The sequence below is a fragment of the Rhinatrema bivittatum genome, chromosome 4, assembly GCF_901001135.1.
Source record: "Rhinatrema bivittatum chromosome 4, aRhiBiv1.1, whole genome shotgun sequence".
In the NCBI taxonomy this organism is placed as follows: Eukaryota; Metazoa; Chordata; class Amphibia; order Gymnophiona; family Rhinatrematidae; genus Rhinatrema; species Rhinatrema bivittatum.
The window spans coordinates 292,615,221-292,633,350 of NC_042618.1; the positions used below are offsets into that span (position 1 = coordinate 292,615,221).

The 18,130-nt window shown below is 43.6% G+C and overlaps 1 protein-coding gene across 1 annotated transcript in view; it reads left to right on the forward strand.

The window, feature by feature from the left end:
* The window catches only part of RYR3 (ryanodine receptor 3), a 1,291,138-nt gene that overhangs the window by 212,375 nt on the left and 1,060,633 nt on the right, over window positions 1-18,130 (forward strand). Inside the window, 1 exon segment of the mRNA XM_029600192.1 lies at window positions 6,065-6,183. Coding sequence (XP_029456052.1) covers window positions 6,065-6,183 — 119 coding nt within the window.

Genomic DNA, 18,130 nt, shown 5'->3' on the forward strand with positions numbered 1-18,130 from the left:
ACACCAAACTGAAGTATTTGTTTAATATTTAGGCCATTTCTTTGGCTCTCTCCACACATTGATCTTTGTCACCTTTCAGTTTCACTATACCACTTTGAACCTTTCTCCGTTCTCTGATATATCTGAAAGATTTTTCTCACCTCGCTTTACCTCTTTGACAATCCTTTCTTCTGCCTGATTTTTTGCTTTCTTAATTTCTTTCTTTGTCTTCCTTAGTTTCAGATCCTTTATATTTCTTGAATACTGCTTTTTTTGCCTTTATTTTGTCAGCCATGTCCTTTGAGAACCAAATTGGTTTCTTATTTCTTTTACTTTTGTTTACTTTTCTCACATATAGATTTGATGCCTTTGTAATTGCTCCTTTTAGTTTGGCCCACCTCTTATTTTCTCCCAGTCTTCTAGTTCTACCTCCAGGTTTGTCCTCATTTCTATAAAGTCCCTATTTTTTAAATTCAAAACTCTTTGTGTGACCTCTCTGTATCCTATTTGAAATATCAAACCATACCGTTTGATGATAATTGGTGCTCAGGTGGGCATCCACCCAGACATTAGAGACATCCCCATCCCCATCCTCATCCCCATCCCTGAATCCATCACCAAAGCCCTTCAGCTCTGGGACAGCCACCTCACCACCATCAAGCAACTCCTCAATCACATGAACCTAGCACTAAATACCAACAAAACGGAACTCCTAATAATAAGCCATAAATCCAATAAATCATTCCCTCCCGTAGCCTCCCCCCCAAATAAAATCCCCACTTACAAAAGAAGTTAGAAACCTAAGCGTCACATTAGACAACGAGTTTAACCTAAAACAAAAAGGGAGTGAAGGAGTAGCCTAGTGGTTAGAGCAGTGGGCTATATCGCTCTTTGTGACCTTGACAAGTCACTTTACCCTCCATTGCCTCAGGTACAAACTTAGGGGGTCATTTATCAAAATGTGCTAAGGCATTTTCGCATGCGTTAAGGGCTTATCACATGCGATAGGCCCTCACCGCATACGAAAACGTGTTTAATGCATGCGATAGCACCATATCATATGGTGCGATGCAAATTCGGAAAATAGGAGGAGTTAGGGGCGGGGAGTGGGCTGGGTTTGCCTGTCTGCAAACATTTGTACAATGTTCCCTCCACCTAGCTTGATGTTACCCAGGGAGAGAGTCCATCAAGCTAGGTTGAGAGAACATTGCCCAAATCTCATCTTTGGGTGAGTTTCCTCATTCCGAAGGCCATCAAATCTTCAGAAGAGATCACTGTTCTGTTCGTACGTCTCACTTTGAATGTCAAAGTGGCCCCTAACCCCCTACACGAATACCTAAATCTCACCTCAAGTTACTAGGTGGGCCTACCATAGGGATACCAATATCTATCTAGGGAGATGCCATGATGGCTAATCAGTCTCTCTCTCTCTCTCTCTCTCTCACACTCTCAAACATGATCCCCCCAGAGGTCGTATGCAGGAAATACAACAGGCCTGGCACCTTCGCAAAGTCTGATAATGTTATTGCAATTTGCACTAACTTAGCTCTTCGCATAGGTAATTAGTGCAAATTGCGATAAACTGAATATTTGCATAAACCATGCCCCTTTTGTGATACTTACCGCATTTTGATAAATCTGGGCCTTAGATTGTAAGCCCTCTGGGGATAGGGAAATACTACAGTACCTGATTGTAGGGGTGTGCATTCGGATTGACCGCATTAGTAAAACGCAACTCATATTTTTTTTTTACTTAAAAAATTGATTCGACATAAACGATCGGATTTCCCACATATCGAACATAGATATGTTCGATATGTGGGAAATCGCGATTGTTGAGCCAAAATAAAAATATAAACCCCCTCACCCTCCTTAATCCCCCCCCCACCGACTTACCACAACTCCCTGGTGATGGAGCGAGGAGTGAGGACGCCATTTCTGCAATCCTTGGCGAGAAGCATGCGACGTGCCGCCGACGTCACGTGATTCCCGGCAAGTTCGCGCCGGACGGCTCGTTCGGCCCAAAAAGAACTTTTGGCCAGCTTGAGGGGGTCAGGAGGCCCCCCCAAGCTGGCCAAAAGTTCTTTTTGGGCCGAACGAGCCGTCCGGCGCGAACGAGCCGGGAATCACGTGACGCCGCGTCACTCGACGTGCCACCGACGTCACATGCTTCTCGCCAAGGATTGCAGAAATGACGTCCTCACTCCTCGCTCGATCACCAGGGAGTTGTGGTAAGTCTGGGGGGGGGATTAAGGAGGGTGAGGGGGTTTAAAATTTTTTTTTTGCACATATGTACATATACCCAACTCATTGGATTTTTTTTATGTCCATATTGGCCGCAAGTGGGACCCCCTTTCGGACATAAAAAATATGAACATAAAATTTTGCTCTGCACATCCCTACCTGATTGTAATCCACTTTGAAGTGATGAAAAAGTGCAAAAAGCAGAATATAAAAATAAATAAATAAATAAAATAAATGCTTTTTCAAACTCCACATGCTAAAAAAATTAAGGCCCCTTCTTCATCAAAACGATTTCAGAACAGTCCTGCAGGCCCTCATCCTATCCAAAATAGACTATTGCAACTCCTAGCAACCTCCATAAAACCCCTGCAAATGCTACAAAACGCCACTGCCAGAATCCTCACAAACACCAAAAGAAATTAACAATCTTCACTGGCTCCCCATTCACCTCAGAATAGACTTCAAGAATCTCACCTTCATCCACAAAACACTATATAACCAAAATATAAACTGGTTCAACTCCTCCTTCTACTTCCAACCCCCCGAAGATCCACAACATCTGCCAATAACGTCACTCTACCAATAACCTCGCCTAAACTCACCCACCTATCCTCGACCTAGGAACGGGCTCTCTCCCTCGCCGGACCTACCATCTGGAAAACAATGCCCCCTGACTTAAGGCTTGAAACTAACACCCAAAACTTAAAAAAAAAACTTTAAACTTGGCTCTTTAAGCAAGCCTACTAATAATCTTCACACACTCTCGACAATGACTATCTCCTCCCCTATACGAATTCCCGTTCCTGAAAAGATCATCCCCCTCCTCAGCCTCCCCTCCCCTACAATTACGATTTTAAAGTTACTTGTTCCTATCTGTTTGTGCGTTCTTACGTTCCTACCTCCTTTTGCCTCTTAGTCTCCTTAGTTGTTTATATTTTTAAGACATAGTTTCTCAAATTATTAATATGTAATTTCCCTTACATAATTCTCCATTCTACTGTAAACCGATGTGATGTGCAAACGAATGTCGGTATATAAAAGCGTTAAATAAATAAATAAATAAATAAATAAATAAACAAACTATTCCGTTTAGTGAGCACTAGGTCGAGTATAACTCCCTCCCTTGTGAATTCCATTAACATTTGTTTGAACAGGGCAAAACAAGGCAGAAAGGAGGCAAGATCAGGAACAGTGGCAGGAACACATGAACAGGCAGGCAGACAAGCAGGAACAGGAACCTAGACAAGGCTAAGGTAAGCACATGGGCAGCCATAGCAGAGAGTAAGGGAGACTCGATGATAAGGCAGGGAGCTATGAGTGATGCTGGCTTTTAAGGCATGGCAGTGCTGCCTCATGTGCCCTCAAGGCAAGTCTGCACAGGTCAGGTTGTGGTCTACTGGAGGACCCTATAGGCAGGAGGACGATACAGCAGCCAGGATCGTTGTTGCTCAAATGAATGGTGTACATGGAGTATTACCATCTGTTACATTGAAAACCTTCATCCTTGCTTTTCAAACTTCAAAACACCTTCATTCTCTTCACCTTCATACATCTTTTCATTCATCTGCCACTGCAACACTAGGTGTGTCATCTGCCCCTCTCTGCCTTCACCTGCGACTGTGCTACCAGCTGTCCTGCACTTGCCTACCACTGCGATGCTAGCTGTGCCATCTGCTTCCCTCCTACCCTACATCTCTGCTGTTACTTGTCACTGTGTCACCAGCTATGCCTCTGTCTCAGCCTACATCTTTGCCCTGGTCTTATACTTCGAGCCCACTTCATCCCTTTTGCTTGCTGGTTAGTTTTTACAATTTGCTTGGGGATCTAACTTTTAATCAATTCCTTTAGTACAGGGGTACTGACTTCCTTTTTTGAGGATCACAAACTGGTTTTCATTTCAGGGTATTCATAATGAAGCTTTGCTACACATATGTGGTTTAAGAATCAGTTTTATTTGCAAATTTTGGTTATTCTGAAAACTAGACCTGTTTGCAACCCTCAAAGGACTATAGTAAATACTATTGCAGTAGTAGAGTTATCAGCATCATATTCTACATTTAATATCCAACAGTAACCCCCAGCAGAAATGGGAGAACTACATGTCTGTGTCACTTTAGAAATAGGCAAGTGTGGATATGGGTGTCACTGTGCATTTGGTAGTGGGTAAATTTGGGTGCAACTTTGGAAGTCTTCTGTTTCAGTTGTGCATTCCTCTTACCTGCATTATGGTACAACTGCAAGTGAGAACCCTTGCTTGTGGTGCTGCTTTTGTTTGAAAATACTTACCAGAACTCTGCTCCAAACAGATCTGGCTGAATTTAAACCCTAGCTTTGATATCAACGTTACTGCTCACAGGTTTCAAAAGTATACTTCTAAGACTATTTGCATGTGTCATGTGCCTATGCAGTGGTTCTCAACTGAGTCCTCAGGACGCACCCATTTAGTAAAGTTTTCAGTATATCCTCAATGAATATGTATGAGAGAGATTTGCATGTGTTGCCTCCATTTTATGCAAATCTGCCTCCTACACATTTATTGTGATCTGGCTGTGTCAGGACTGGGCTGAGAATCACCTGCATTAGACACATGACAGCAGATATATTTGCACATTCTTGGTATAAGAAGCAGGTTAATGTGCACATTTTGGTTACTCTGAAAACCAGACCTGTTTGCAACCCTAGAGGACTGGACTTGAGAATCCCTGGTTCTTTTTCTTTGTATGGGTCTTGCAAAGGAATTTGTTACTCCAGAGCTACTAACAGAGACTAGAGAGATGGATATCTTGTTATTTGATGAGCAAGGTATTTATTTACTCTGAGAGGAGTAGAGCTGTGGAATGTGCCAGCAGAGAGAGTCTACTTGGCTACATCTATGAACATGCTCAAGATGAAGCTGGATGAAATCCTGGAAGATGATGACCAGAATAGGTTTTAGCTATGTGTCCAGGATGCATCACTTCTTATATACTGAATAGCACAGAGCTCCCGTATTACTCCTCTTACACTAACGGTCACAGAGCATACACACTGCTCCCCCTCTCATATGCTCAGTGACATAGAGCACTCAACGGCCTCCTACCATTACTGCTTATATGATCTGGAAAACAGAACACATACCACTCCTCCAGTTACTTGTTGTGTACTAATTTGCACATAACATGGGAAGGCCAATATTCTGCACTACTTAGGCAGATACGTAGCTACTTATTCGGCTATATTCAGCGGTTGCCACTTAGCTAAGTGGCAGTCACTGAACATATCTAGCTAAGTAGATAGCTAGATATGTTGGGGTCAGGCAATAGGTGGATTGGGGCAGTGCTACTTGTCTGGTTAACTTAGCTGGATAAGTGCCAATATTCAGACTTATCCGGTAAATTTAACCGGATAAGTTAGACTTGTCATAAAGCAGTCTTATCCAGCAAACTTACCTAAATGTTTAGGTTTGACTATTGAGGCCATACTGTTTTCCATTCTTCCTTGCATACTCAAGGACATAGAACATTCACTGCTTTCCCATCACTCTTTATATACTCAATAAAACAGAGTATGCATTGCTTCTCTTATCACGTCTCACTCTCAGGGACACAGAGTATATACTACTTCCCCTATCATTCCCAAAGTTCTGAATAGCACAGAGAGAGCATATGCCTTCTCTCATCACCCCTTGTATACTGAGTGACATTCAGAATACATTTCCCCTCATTGCCCCTGAGTTATGAGTGCTAGAACTGTTTATTCAGTGAGTTATTTCCATTTTATTTTTATATAGTGATTTCCTAGTTTATGTGGTGGTTTATGTGCTTTATGTGGTGACTTATTGATAGTTTCTGTCTCCTGCCAGGAATTCTGGAGGTGTTGCATTGTATCCTCATAGAGAGTCCAGAGGCTCTGAATCTGATAGAGGAGGGCCACATCAGGTCCGTGATCTCCCTCCTTGATAAACATGGACGCAACCACAAGGTACAGCCTCATGTTCTCATCAGGGGCTCATCAGGGGGCCATGCATGTATGAGATAGAGTGATAGAAGAACAAAGCTAACTTCACCACATCACATTATATGCAAGTAAATTATTAGTGCTTATGAGTTATTACCACTGAATTAGGCTTCTGAGAATACTGGGATAACTGGCATACAGCAGCGATGGTCACACCCTCTATCAATGAGCATAATTTGAATAGATAAAGAGGGAATTAGTAGATTAGGGTTGAGATGCTTTCAAAACGATTTAAGGGAAGTTGGTGTTGGGTTAAATATTAGGAATCTACATCCTCATCTATCTGTACCCGGTCCCCCCCCCCTTTGTGCATACAAACATCATCCAGGGGTGCTATGGGTTGCCAAGGTTCAAGTCAGGTGGGAGAGGAAGAAATCTTTGTGGGCCCCTGGTGTGTTCACTACTCTTTCAGTCTGATGGCTCACACGCCAGCTGAATAATTCCCACCACCTGCAAGAGTGTCCATTATAGGAGCAAGGAAACAAAAATCATCAAAATGGGGTAAAAAGAAATCAAGCTAATGTTCATCCACTCACGTGGGGCACTGCAAAAAGGAACCACACAGAGTCCTTGGTGGTATTCAAATTAAAATGTTTAACTTAACAGAAGTATCCAGGTCAAAATCACAAAAATCAAAAAGAGCATAAAAATATATCAGAATAATGAAATGGTTTCCTTGTCCAGTCTGGATGATATCACCAGCATCCCTTCTCTTGCACCTCCATCCATATAAAAAAATATCCTCCTCAGTGACAGCAGGATAACTGGAGTGTAGCTTCAGCATACACTGGTCTGAATTGGAAAGCTTGTCCCCAAGTCCAGAAAATATTAGAAAAAGCCCTTAAACTGTAATCCAAAACCTTAAAAATTCAGGTCTCAATGTATCTAGTACAGGGCTTCTCAACCCGTCTTGGGGACCCCGTAGACAATCGAGTTTCAGGATATCCACAACAAATATGCATAAGAAACATTTGCATCTCATGGAGACTCAGTACATGCAAAATTTATCTCATGCATATTCGTTGTAGATATCCTGAAAAACTGATTGGCTGTAGGCTCTCCAGGACAGATTTGGGAAGCTCTGCTCTAGTACAAGAGTCTTTCTCACCTTTGCTTCTCCTTGTGTTCAGGCAAATAGATCTCTGAATTCAGTCCAAGATCCCAGGGGGATGTCCTTCCATCTAGGCTGAACCAGTCTGTGTCCAAAAATCTTCTCTCTACTTCCAAAAATCCAAAAGCTGTAGATCCTAAAATCCAGGGATGAGGAAAAAAAATTTCTGCAGCTAAGATCCAAACTCCTTCCTCCAATCTTATTTGTTTGAGATCCAGGGATGATCTCTAGCTTCCGTCCTTCTTGTTAGCTCCTAAACCACTTTCTAGTCGCCTTCCCACTCAAAGAACATAAGAATATAAGAACATGCCATACTGGGTCAGACCAAGGGTCCATCAAGCCCAGCATCCTGTTTCCAACAGTGGCCAATCCAGGCCATAAGAACCTGGCAAGTACCCAAAAACTAAGTCTATTCCATGTCAAATTATCCAATCCTTTTTTAAACACAGCTATACTAACTGCACTAACCACATCCTCTGGCAACAAATTCTAGAGTTTAATTGTGCGTTGAGTGAAAAAGAACTTTCTCCGATTAATTTTAAATGTGTCACATGCTAACTTCATGGAGTGCTCCCTAGTCTTTCTATTATCCGATAGAGTAAATAACTGATTCACATTAACCCTTTCTAGACCTCTCATGATTTTAAACACCTCTATCATATCCCCCCTCAGCCGTCTCTTCTCCAAGCTGAAAAGTCCTAACCTCTTTAGTCTTTCCTCATAGGGGAGCTGTTCCATTCCCTTTATCATTTTGGTCACCCTTCTCTGTACCTTCTCCATCGCAACTACCGGTATATCTTTTTTGAGCTGCGGTGACCAGAATTGTACACAGTATTCAAGGTGCGGTCTCACCATGGAGCGATACAGAGGCATTATGACATTTTCCGTTTTATTCACCATTCCCTTTCTAATAATTCCCAACATTCTGTTTGCTTTTTTGACTGCCGCAGCACACTGAACCGACGATTTCAATATGTTATCCACTATGACGTCTAGATCTCTTTCTTGGGTGGTAGCTCCTAATATGGAACCTAACATTCTTTAACTATTGATTGGGTTATTTTTCCCTATATGCATCACCTTGCACTTATCCACATTAAAGTTCATCTGCCATTTGGATGCCCAATTTTCCGGTCTCAGAAGGTCTTCCTGCAATTTATCACAATCTGCTTGTGATTTAACTACTCTGAACAATTTTGTACCAACTGCAAATTTGATTACCTCACTCGTCATATTTCTTTCCAAATAATTTATAAATATACAAGTGTTAATGGGGCTACATTAAAAAAAGATTTCGGTCCGTTTTCGGACACTGCACCCGTCTACACTTCTTTTCACTCACTTCCCCTCGCTCATTCACCTCAGTCACTCATCCTCCTCCCCCTTGGTCACTCCCCCCCCCTTCCCTCCCCTGCCCCCACTCAAACTCCCTTCCCTCACTCTCACCTCCCCCCCTTCCCTCACTCTCACCTCCCCCCTCATTCTCCCTCCCACTCCCTCCCCTTCCTCACTCTCACCTCTCCTCTCATTCTCCCTCCCCTTCTCTCAGTCTCACCTCTCCCCTCATTCTCCCTCCCACTCCCTCCCCTCACTCTCACCTCCCCCCTCATTCTCCCTCCCACTCACTCTCACCTCCCCTCACATTCTCCCTCCCACTCCCTCCCCTCACTCTCACTCTCACCTCCCCTCACATTCTCCCTCCCACTCCCTCCCCTCACTCTCACCTCCCCTCATTCTCCCTCCCACTCCCTCCCCTCCCCCTCATTCTCCCTCCACTCCCTCCCCTCCTATTCACCCTCCCACTCCCTCCCTTTCCCCTCATTATCCCTCCCACTCCCTCCCCTCCCCCCTTTCTCCATGCCACCGCTGCCACATTTCCTCCCGATATCGCTGCCGCCGCCGCTCCTCCCACGTATTGTAGCTCAGCCCGCCTGACAGTCGCATACCGCCGCTGCTCCACCCGATATTGTCGCCGCCGATCCGCTGCTGCTGCTGCTCCTCCCAGCGCCATCTTAGCTCCGCTCTGACCGACGTGCTCTCCCACCCGCGCATGCGCAGTAGAGCTGCTCTCTACTGCACATTTGCGGGCCATCGGTTAGAGCCCATTTATAAGGTAGATTGAAAAGTAAGGGTCCCAATACAGATCCCTGAGGCACTCCACTGCCCACTCCCTTCCACTGAGAAAATTGTCCATTTAATCCTACTCTTTGTTTCCTGTCTTTTAACCAGTTTGTAATCCACGAAAGGACAGCTCCACCTATCCCATGACTTTTTACTTTTCCTAGAAGCCTCTCATGAGGAACTTTGTCAAATGCCTTCTGAAAATCCAAATATACTACATCTACCGGTTCACCTTTATCTACATGTTTATTAACTCCTTCAAAAAAGTGAAGCAGGTTTGTGAGGCAAGACCTACCTTGGGTAAAGCCATTCTGACTGTTCCATTAAACCATGTCTTTCTATATTTTCTGTGATTTTGATATTTAGAACACTTTCCACTATTTTTCCTGGCACTGACGTCAGGCTAACCGGTCTGTAGTTTCCTGGATCACCCCTGGAGCCCTTTTTAAATATTGCGGTTACATTAGCCACCCTCCAGTCTTCAGGTACAATGGATGATTTTAATGATAGGTTACAAATTTTTACTAATAGGTCTGAAATTTCATTTTTGAGTTCCTTCAGAACCCTGGGGTGTATGCCATCCGGTCTAAGTGATGTACTACTCTTCAGTTTGTCAATCAGGTCTACCATATCTTCTAGGTTCACCGAGATTTGGTTCAGTCCATCTGAATCATCACCCATGAAAACCTTCTCTGATATGGGTATCTCCCCACCATCCTCTTCAGTAAACACTGAAGCAACAAAATTATTAAATCTTTCCACAATGGCCGTATCTTCTCTAATTGCCCCTTTAACCCCTCGATCATCTAACGGTCCAACTGACTCCCTCACAGGCTTTCTGCTTCTGATATATTTTAAAAAGTTTTTACTGTGAGTTTTTGCCTCTACTGCCAACTTCTTTTCAAATTCTCTTTTAGCCTGTCTTATCAATGTCTTACATTTAACTTGTCAACGCTTATGCACTATCCTATTTTCTTCTGTTGGTTCCTTCTTCCAATTTTTGAATGAAGATCTTTTGGATAAAATAGCTTCTTTCACCTCCCCTTTTAACCATGCCGGTGATTGTTTTGCCTTCTTTCCACTTTTCTTAATGTGTGGAATATATGTGGTCTGTGCTTCTAGGATGGTATTTTTTTAACAATGACCACGCCTCTTGCACACTTTTTACCCTTGCAGCTGCGCCTGTCATTTTTTTTCTAACAATTTTTCTCATTTTATCAAAGTTTCCCTTTGCAAAGTTTAGCACAAGAGCCATGGATTTGCTTACTGTCCCCCTTCCAGTCAATTCAAATTTGATCATATTATGATCACTATTGCCAAGCGGCCCCACCATCATTACCTCTCTCACCAAATCCTGTGCTCCACTGAGAATTAGATCTAAAATGGCTGAGCATACTCATGAGGATTTTTATATCCCACACAAACCTCCCCCAAAAAGGTGGGGATATGTCAAGAAAAGGAATCATAGATATATAAAAGAAACCCTTCCTACTGCCCATTGATGGGAAGTTATTTGGGAGCAAATGTTAGTGACTGGCAAAGCCCCATCACATATCCAAAATGGTAGAAAACCAGAGAGGAAGACATCTGGGCAGACTGAATAGGCCAATTGGTCTTTACTTGCTATCGTTTACTATGGGGTCAATTTTTTCTCAGTACCTAAATTTAGGGTCTAAGAAGTCAATACTGAAAAGAGTTTCTCCAGCTAACACAGCCAGCTAACTTTAGGGCTGCTGAACAGCAGTCCTAAAGTTAGCTGGATAATGGCCCAATACTAAGTGACCAATACGCATTTAGCCAGATAACTCACAAGTTATCCAGCTAAATGTCTACTTCTTGAATATTGGGGCACTTATCTGGCTAGATCTTAGCTGGCTTAGTCATTATCCAGCTAAAATTTTGCTGGATAAAAAGGAGGCATTTTGAACGTATTTTGGGGCAGGTTAAAGTTATCCAGTTAACTTTCAGCTGTATCTGGATAAGTTAGCCATTTAGGCCTGCCTCAGAGCAGTCCTAAAGTTATCTGCTATGTGTGTGGCTGGATAACTTGATAACTTGCTATTTAACTGGTTATACACCATACTTATCTTTTACTGTTTCTGTGGTGGATGGGCTGGAGAATAGGGATTGAAGGCCCTGTAGTTTTTTCTTTTTTTGCTTGGGTTTGCTGCTACCTAACCGGCTTTATTTTGAGTATAACCCATTAAGTGGCAAGTAATCTGGCCACACTTGGCTGGATAACTTTAAAATCTAACCAGTTATATTCAAACATAGCCAGTTAGGTTTAGAGTTATCTAGCTACAGGTAGTCAGATATAAATTCAGCAAATATATTTATCTGCTCACTGGCTAACTGAATATTGACTTCTACATTTTCAGCTGAAAATGCACCTACATTTAGCTTTCTAAAACTTAGGTGCTTACATTTAGACTTCGAAATCATTTGCCTTGCTTTAAGAGCCTAAGGGCCTCATTTTCTAAAGTATCGCAGGCCTGCGATACTTTAGGGAATGAGGGGCTGGAGGCCAAAACGGGGGGGGCGGGCCTGTGCTAGCCAACAGCGATCGTACCATCGCAGTGCGATCGCTGCCGGTTTCGCACCCAGTAGCACCACCATAGGAGGTGTAGCTATTGGGTGCGAACTCGGACGCGAAAAGGGCCTTAACTTTTCGTCGTCCGCAGCGTCTTCGCGGAGTCGGCCCCGGTGACGCCCCGACTCCTCCTCTTTCAGGGCCGACTCCGCCCCCATTTTGGTATCACACGTGATAAAGGACATTTCGCGTGTGAAACGTCCCTTATCGCATGCGATCCGTTTAGAAAATGAGGCCCTAAGTGACCAGTGTACTAAGCTATGGTGTTTTCGGTGGAAATGAGTTGCTAATTTGGAATAATTTCATGCACTACTGTCTTATTTATGTATTATCATGAGTGACTAGTTCTCTAATAAGAGCAGCTCAGTGGATTGATATGAATGGGTCAGGTAATCGTGTCTTGTAGTACATCAAAGTGGCTTCCAAAACTGACAGTTTGGAACCTTAAAACTTTTGAACTAGTTACTAACTAAGCAACCATGTAGTTATATTGGCAGCAATCTGCTACATTCACCATTTTCTTTTGTTGTTGTTTGCTTGTTTTTTAGTTGCTTAAGGGAATTTCCCTGCTTTGCTGTATAAAATCATCTGTATTTAATATTTTTTCCTACCCTTTCAAATACAATTCTTAAATAGCATATAAGAAATGACTATCCATCTCCAGGGATACTAACCTCTTCCCTGAACTTGCCCATCAGATTACAATATGTCTAGTTTGTCCATAAGAGAATCTATTCTTCAGATGACTGTCCTCTCATGAAGAGAGCAGTGCAAAGGACTATAAGACCCCTATACCAAGGATGTATTTTTCACTGCACTTGATCAGCAGACTGCAATTGAATTGTCCCTCCTCGGATCAGACTGCATTCAAGCAGTTAAATTCTCTAAACTGCATTGACTGCTTTCCTTGGGATGTGCTGTTTTCTTTCCTGGAGTTGCCTAGTAAATTAAGGCTGGCTTATCCTCTGGGAATTGAGCATACTGCCTTCATGCAGGGGGAGAGGAGCTTATGCTCCTTGATAATGGGTGCCTTGCTACTCTAAAGTCATATCAACTAGGTAACATGAAGGTTTGTTCTTGTTTCTCTGTGATGTGCTAGACAACCTGAAATATGGTAGAAGGGTGGCACAATATGGTAAAGATGGAAATAGAGTCAAACAGGATAAAGTCCTGCAAGAGACAAAATGAAATTGGAATTTGTATGGGTATAAGTTGTAAGTGTATTGGGAAAGAGTATAGCATTGAGGTTATACTACCTTCTGCCTGTACAGAATGAAGAGATATAGTAGCAACCAGGAAGCATAGATGGGATGAAAAAAGGATTTGTTTATTAGTTAGTGGGCTAATGGCCCAACTCTGGCTGAGATTTGCTCATTTGAATGAGCTGCCTCAGGGGCTACAATAATTTAAAATAGAAAACAAATACATTAACATGAATAAATACATAAAAAATGACTGACATATAAATACATTAATTAAAATCATATCAACTTAAAAACATATATATATACATGCATATATAATGAACACTGAATTCCAATGTAAAATCCAAAACATAATCAATAAAATAAATTGCATATACACGTACCAAAACACAATAAAAATATGGGATACAAGCTTTCTGGAAATTAGCACATTACAACATAAGGTTATCATTTATATCTTCCTGCAAACTTTCAGGCATGTTTTCTTAATGGTATAACCACTCCTCTAGATACAATGTTGTTCATACACATCTATAATGTTTAAATAAAGCAAATAAATACATGGTATCAATTTTCATTAATGTTCATTAGATGATTATTATAATCATTGATAAGATGGACCAAAACGCAGTGTGTGTGCTGGCTGTTAAAATATCTCACTGTTGCACTCACTGCCCGCGGAACCCCCATGCCAGCTCCATCTGCCCGGCAACGCCTCCGTGCCCTGCCTGTGATGTCAGCTGCCATGGCCTACCTTTCTGGTCCCACTCTGCTCGCACCCACCGATGCCGGCGCATGAGACATCACTAACTTCCGGCCTCGCCCAGGGTTCCCCCTAGACGCGTGCACGTGGCATCGGCAGCTATTTAAAGGGCCTTCAGCGGGAAACCTGGGACCGCCCCGGAGGATGATGTCATCAGTGTGGGCCTATATAAGGCTCCCTCGGGCCGTATTCAGACAGCTTGGCAAGGAGTCTCCTGCATTGCTTCTCTTGGGATCCTGCGCTTCTCCTAGAAGGTCTTCTGTTCCAGTACCTGACCCCTCTTCCAGTACCTGACTCTTGCTCCTGTACCGGACCTTGCTCCCTTCTTCCTGGAACATCTCTCGGACGGATCTCCTGGCTCTGAACCTTGGACTGGACCTCACGCTGTTCGTCTGCTGCCTGCCCCTGAACCTTGGATTGGACCTCACGCTGTTCGTCTGCCACCTGCCTTTGAACCTTGGACTGAACTTCACTTTTCTCGTCGGCCGCCTGCCACTGAACCTTGGACTGGACTTCACTCTGCTCATCTGCTGCCTGCCACCAAACTTTGAATCGGACTTCACCTCGCCTGACAGCCCTTCTGTGGAAGCATGGCTCTAGGCCATCCCTGGCCAACCTGCCACCTGCCTTCTGACGCTGGGCAGGCATCCGCCTTCTTTTCCTTCTGCTGGCACCTGAACTCAGGTTCCAATACCACTCCTCAGGGGCCCACCTAAGTCCAGCCGGCCCCGGCACCCAAGGGCTCAACCTGCGGGAAACATGGGCTGGTATTGGTGAAGCTCCAGCTGGCCCCTGTCTTCCTCCAGCCTCGCCTCCTGATGTTGGGGACCTGTGGGGGTTTTCCCTCTCAGGTAGCGTCAACCCCAACTCAGGCTAGGGGTCCACTGACCACGCCTTGGTTCCTACACTCACATAGATAATTGGATATAGCAATCTCAACAGGGCTTCATGATCACAGCTGGCACTTGGAAGCTTACATACATTCATTTGCTGATGACTTGTATGGTATCACAGAATGTAGATGATGACAGAAAAGATGCATAAGCAGTAATAGACCAGACATATGTTGCACAACCATGTTTGGTATGGGCTAATTAATTCAGTATGTCAAAGCCATTATGAAGAATGAAGGAGGGTGGCCCATGTAACCTCAACATTTATAAAGGGCTCCAAGGGTGATCCGAGAAACTATAGACTGGTGAGCCTGACTTCATATATATATACTTGGTTTAATGGGACATAGCCAGCATGGATTTACCCAAGAGTACATAAGAACATAAGAACATAAGAAATTGCCATGCTGGGTCAGACCAAGGGTCCATCAAGCCCAGCATCCTGTTTCCAACAGAGGCCAAAACCAGGCCACAAGAACCTGGCAATTACCCAAACACTAAGAAGATCCCATGCTACTAATGCAATTAATAGCAGTGGCTATTCCCTAAGTAAAATTGATTAATAGCCATTAATGGACTTCTCCTCCAAGAACTTATCGAAACCTTTTTTGAACCCAGCTACACTAACTGCACTAACCACATCCTCTGGCAACAAATTCCAGAGCTTTATTGTGCGTTGAGTGAAAAATAATTTTCTCCGATTAGTCTTAAATGTGCTACTTGCTAACTTCATAGAATGCCTCACAAATCTGCAACATTTCTTTTGAAGGGGGTTAATAAGCATGAGGATAAAGGTGAGCCAGTAGTGTATTTGGATTTTCAGAAAGCATTTGACAAAGTTCCCCATGAGAGACTCCTAAGAAAATTAAAAAGTCATGCAATAAGAGGCAATGAATTTCCTTTTGTGGATTGTAAACTGGCTAAAAGATTGGAAGCAGAGTAGGACTAAATGGTCAGTTTTCTCAGTGGAGAAAAGTAAACAGTGGAGTGCCTCAGGGATCTGTACTTGGACTGGTGTTTTTTAATTTATTTATAAAAGATCTGGAAAGGAGAACAACGAATGAGGTGATCACATTTGAAGATGACAAAAAATAATTTAGAATTGTTAAATCACAAGCGGATTGTGATAAATTGCAGGAGGAGCTTGTGAGTCTGGAAGACTGATCATTGAAATGGCAGATGAAATTTAATGTGGACAAGTACAAAATGATGCACACAGGAAAAATTAACCCATGTTGTAGTTACACGATGTTAGGCTCCATATTAGGAGTTACCACTCAGGAAATAGATCTGGGTATCATAGTGGACAATACATTGAAATCATTGGCTCAGTGTGCTGCAGTGGTCAAAATAACAAATAGAATGTTAGGAATTATTAGGAAATGGTGAATAAAATGGAGAATGTCATTGTACCTCTGTATTGTTCCATGGTAAGATCACACCTTGAGTACTGTGTGCAATTCTGGTTGTCACATTTCATAAACAATGACAACTTGTTATTTTCTCAAAGGCTTTCTTCAAAACTAATAAGAGACTTTTGTAGGCAGATAATTTCTATTAAATGTTGTCTTGTGAGAACTCCAGTGAAGTTGTGTTTAACAGTTAACAGCCCCTTGATATTATGTTGCAGGTTCCTCTGTCATCATTAGGGTATTGGTCATGGATTGACTGGGATTCCATAAGGGGAATCTCATAGAACCTGGTGTGGTAGTCTTTGGTGTTACGTTGACTCACTCAACTGAAACTGGTAAGCTGGCCTGGCACTGCCACTCTGTGCGGCTAGGAACGCCATTGCCTCCAGCATTGGGGCCTCCCTTTAGGCATGCATGTGTGGTGCGTCCTGCCATATGAAAGCCCTAACCTCACCAGCGCTCTCTCATGATGACACATAACCGGGTATGTAAAACCCGGCCATGCAACATGGAAGTGCCTCAGCAATAGGTTATCTTCACAGTAATGTGAATTGCTGTTTCAGCCTTGCCTTGGTCCTTCAGTTTGCTTTGGTGTTCAGCCTTGCCTTCATCTCTTCAGCCTCATCCAGGCCTACCTTTATCTTTTGAACCTTGGCTTCCTTGCTCCTAGCCTGGCCTGCCCTCAGACTGATTTTTGGAACTGATCTTAGTCATGCCTGACTATTCTTGTTTGCCACCTGGACTTTTGTTTACCCTACCTGCCGCCTGCCTCCAACCTGAGCCTGATACTGGATCTACTCTTCTGCCTGTATCTCAGAGACTGCCACCTAAGACCTTTCGGCTTCCGGAACTCAACGGCTCAACCCAAGGAGAAAGGGGTTGTTACAGGCGAAACTCCAGCCCAGTCTCTGCACTGTCTACTCCGCCAGTTGGTGGTGAGGACCTACAGGGCCTTCCATGTAGGTTGCATCAATTTCACCTCAATACAAGGGTCCACAATCCTAACAGGTTGCTGAGGCCATGGACCCAGCAGCTCTGTCTTCACTCCAAGTGATATCCGGCCTGGCTTAATGACTGCAGGAACAACAGCAGGTACTCAACCAGGTTACTGTCGCCCTGGATGGATTAGCCATCAGAATGGATGCCCTGAAGCCAGTCCCAGCACCAGTTTCACAGACTCACTCTCCACCAGTTCTACCCACTTCTGCCAGACTAGTACCATAGCTTCCCCCCCCCCCCCCCCCGAAGCAGTGCCAGGGTGCATGGAGGATCTGAAGAAGTGCCAGGATTTAATTAACCAATACTGGATGCATTTTCAATTGCAGGTCACCCTGTTTCCGGATGATCGCACTAAGGTCACATACATCCTCTCACTCTTGGGCAGTAACGTGCTCTCTTGGGCCTCTGGGAGATCAAGACCCCATCCTCTAGAACCTTGCAAGGTTTCTCAATAAATTCCACCTTGTTTTGATGAACTAGTAAGAGACACCTCCCTTGCTGCTGAGATGTTACAAATCCATCAAGGCTCCCAGTTCCTCACCAAATACACCATAGAATCTCATACCCTTACCTCTCAACTGCACTGGAGCAAGGATAGCATCATAGTCATTTTCCTTCAGGGACTTTCATGCTAAATCATGGATGAGCTCGCAGCATTTCCTTGGATAACCTTATCGCTCTAGCAGAACATATCGATCGGAGGTTCCAGGAGAGATCCCGTGAGCACAAAGAATGGCAGCCTATTCCACAGGCACCTCACTTCCAACATCCGCCTTCTCCTTCTACAGCCTGGACTCCAAAACTTAACCCCTCAGAA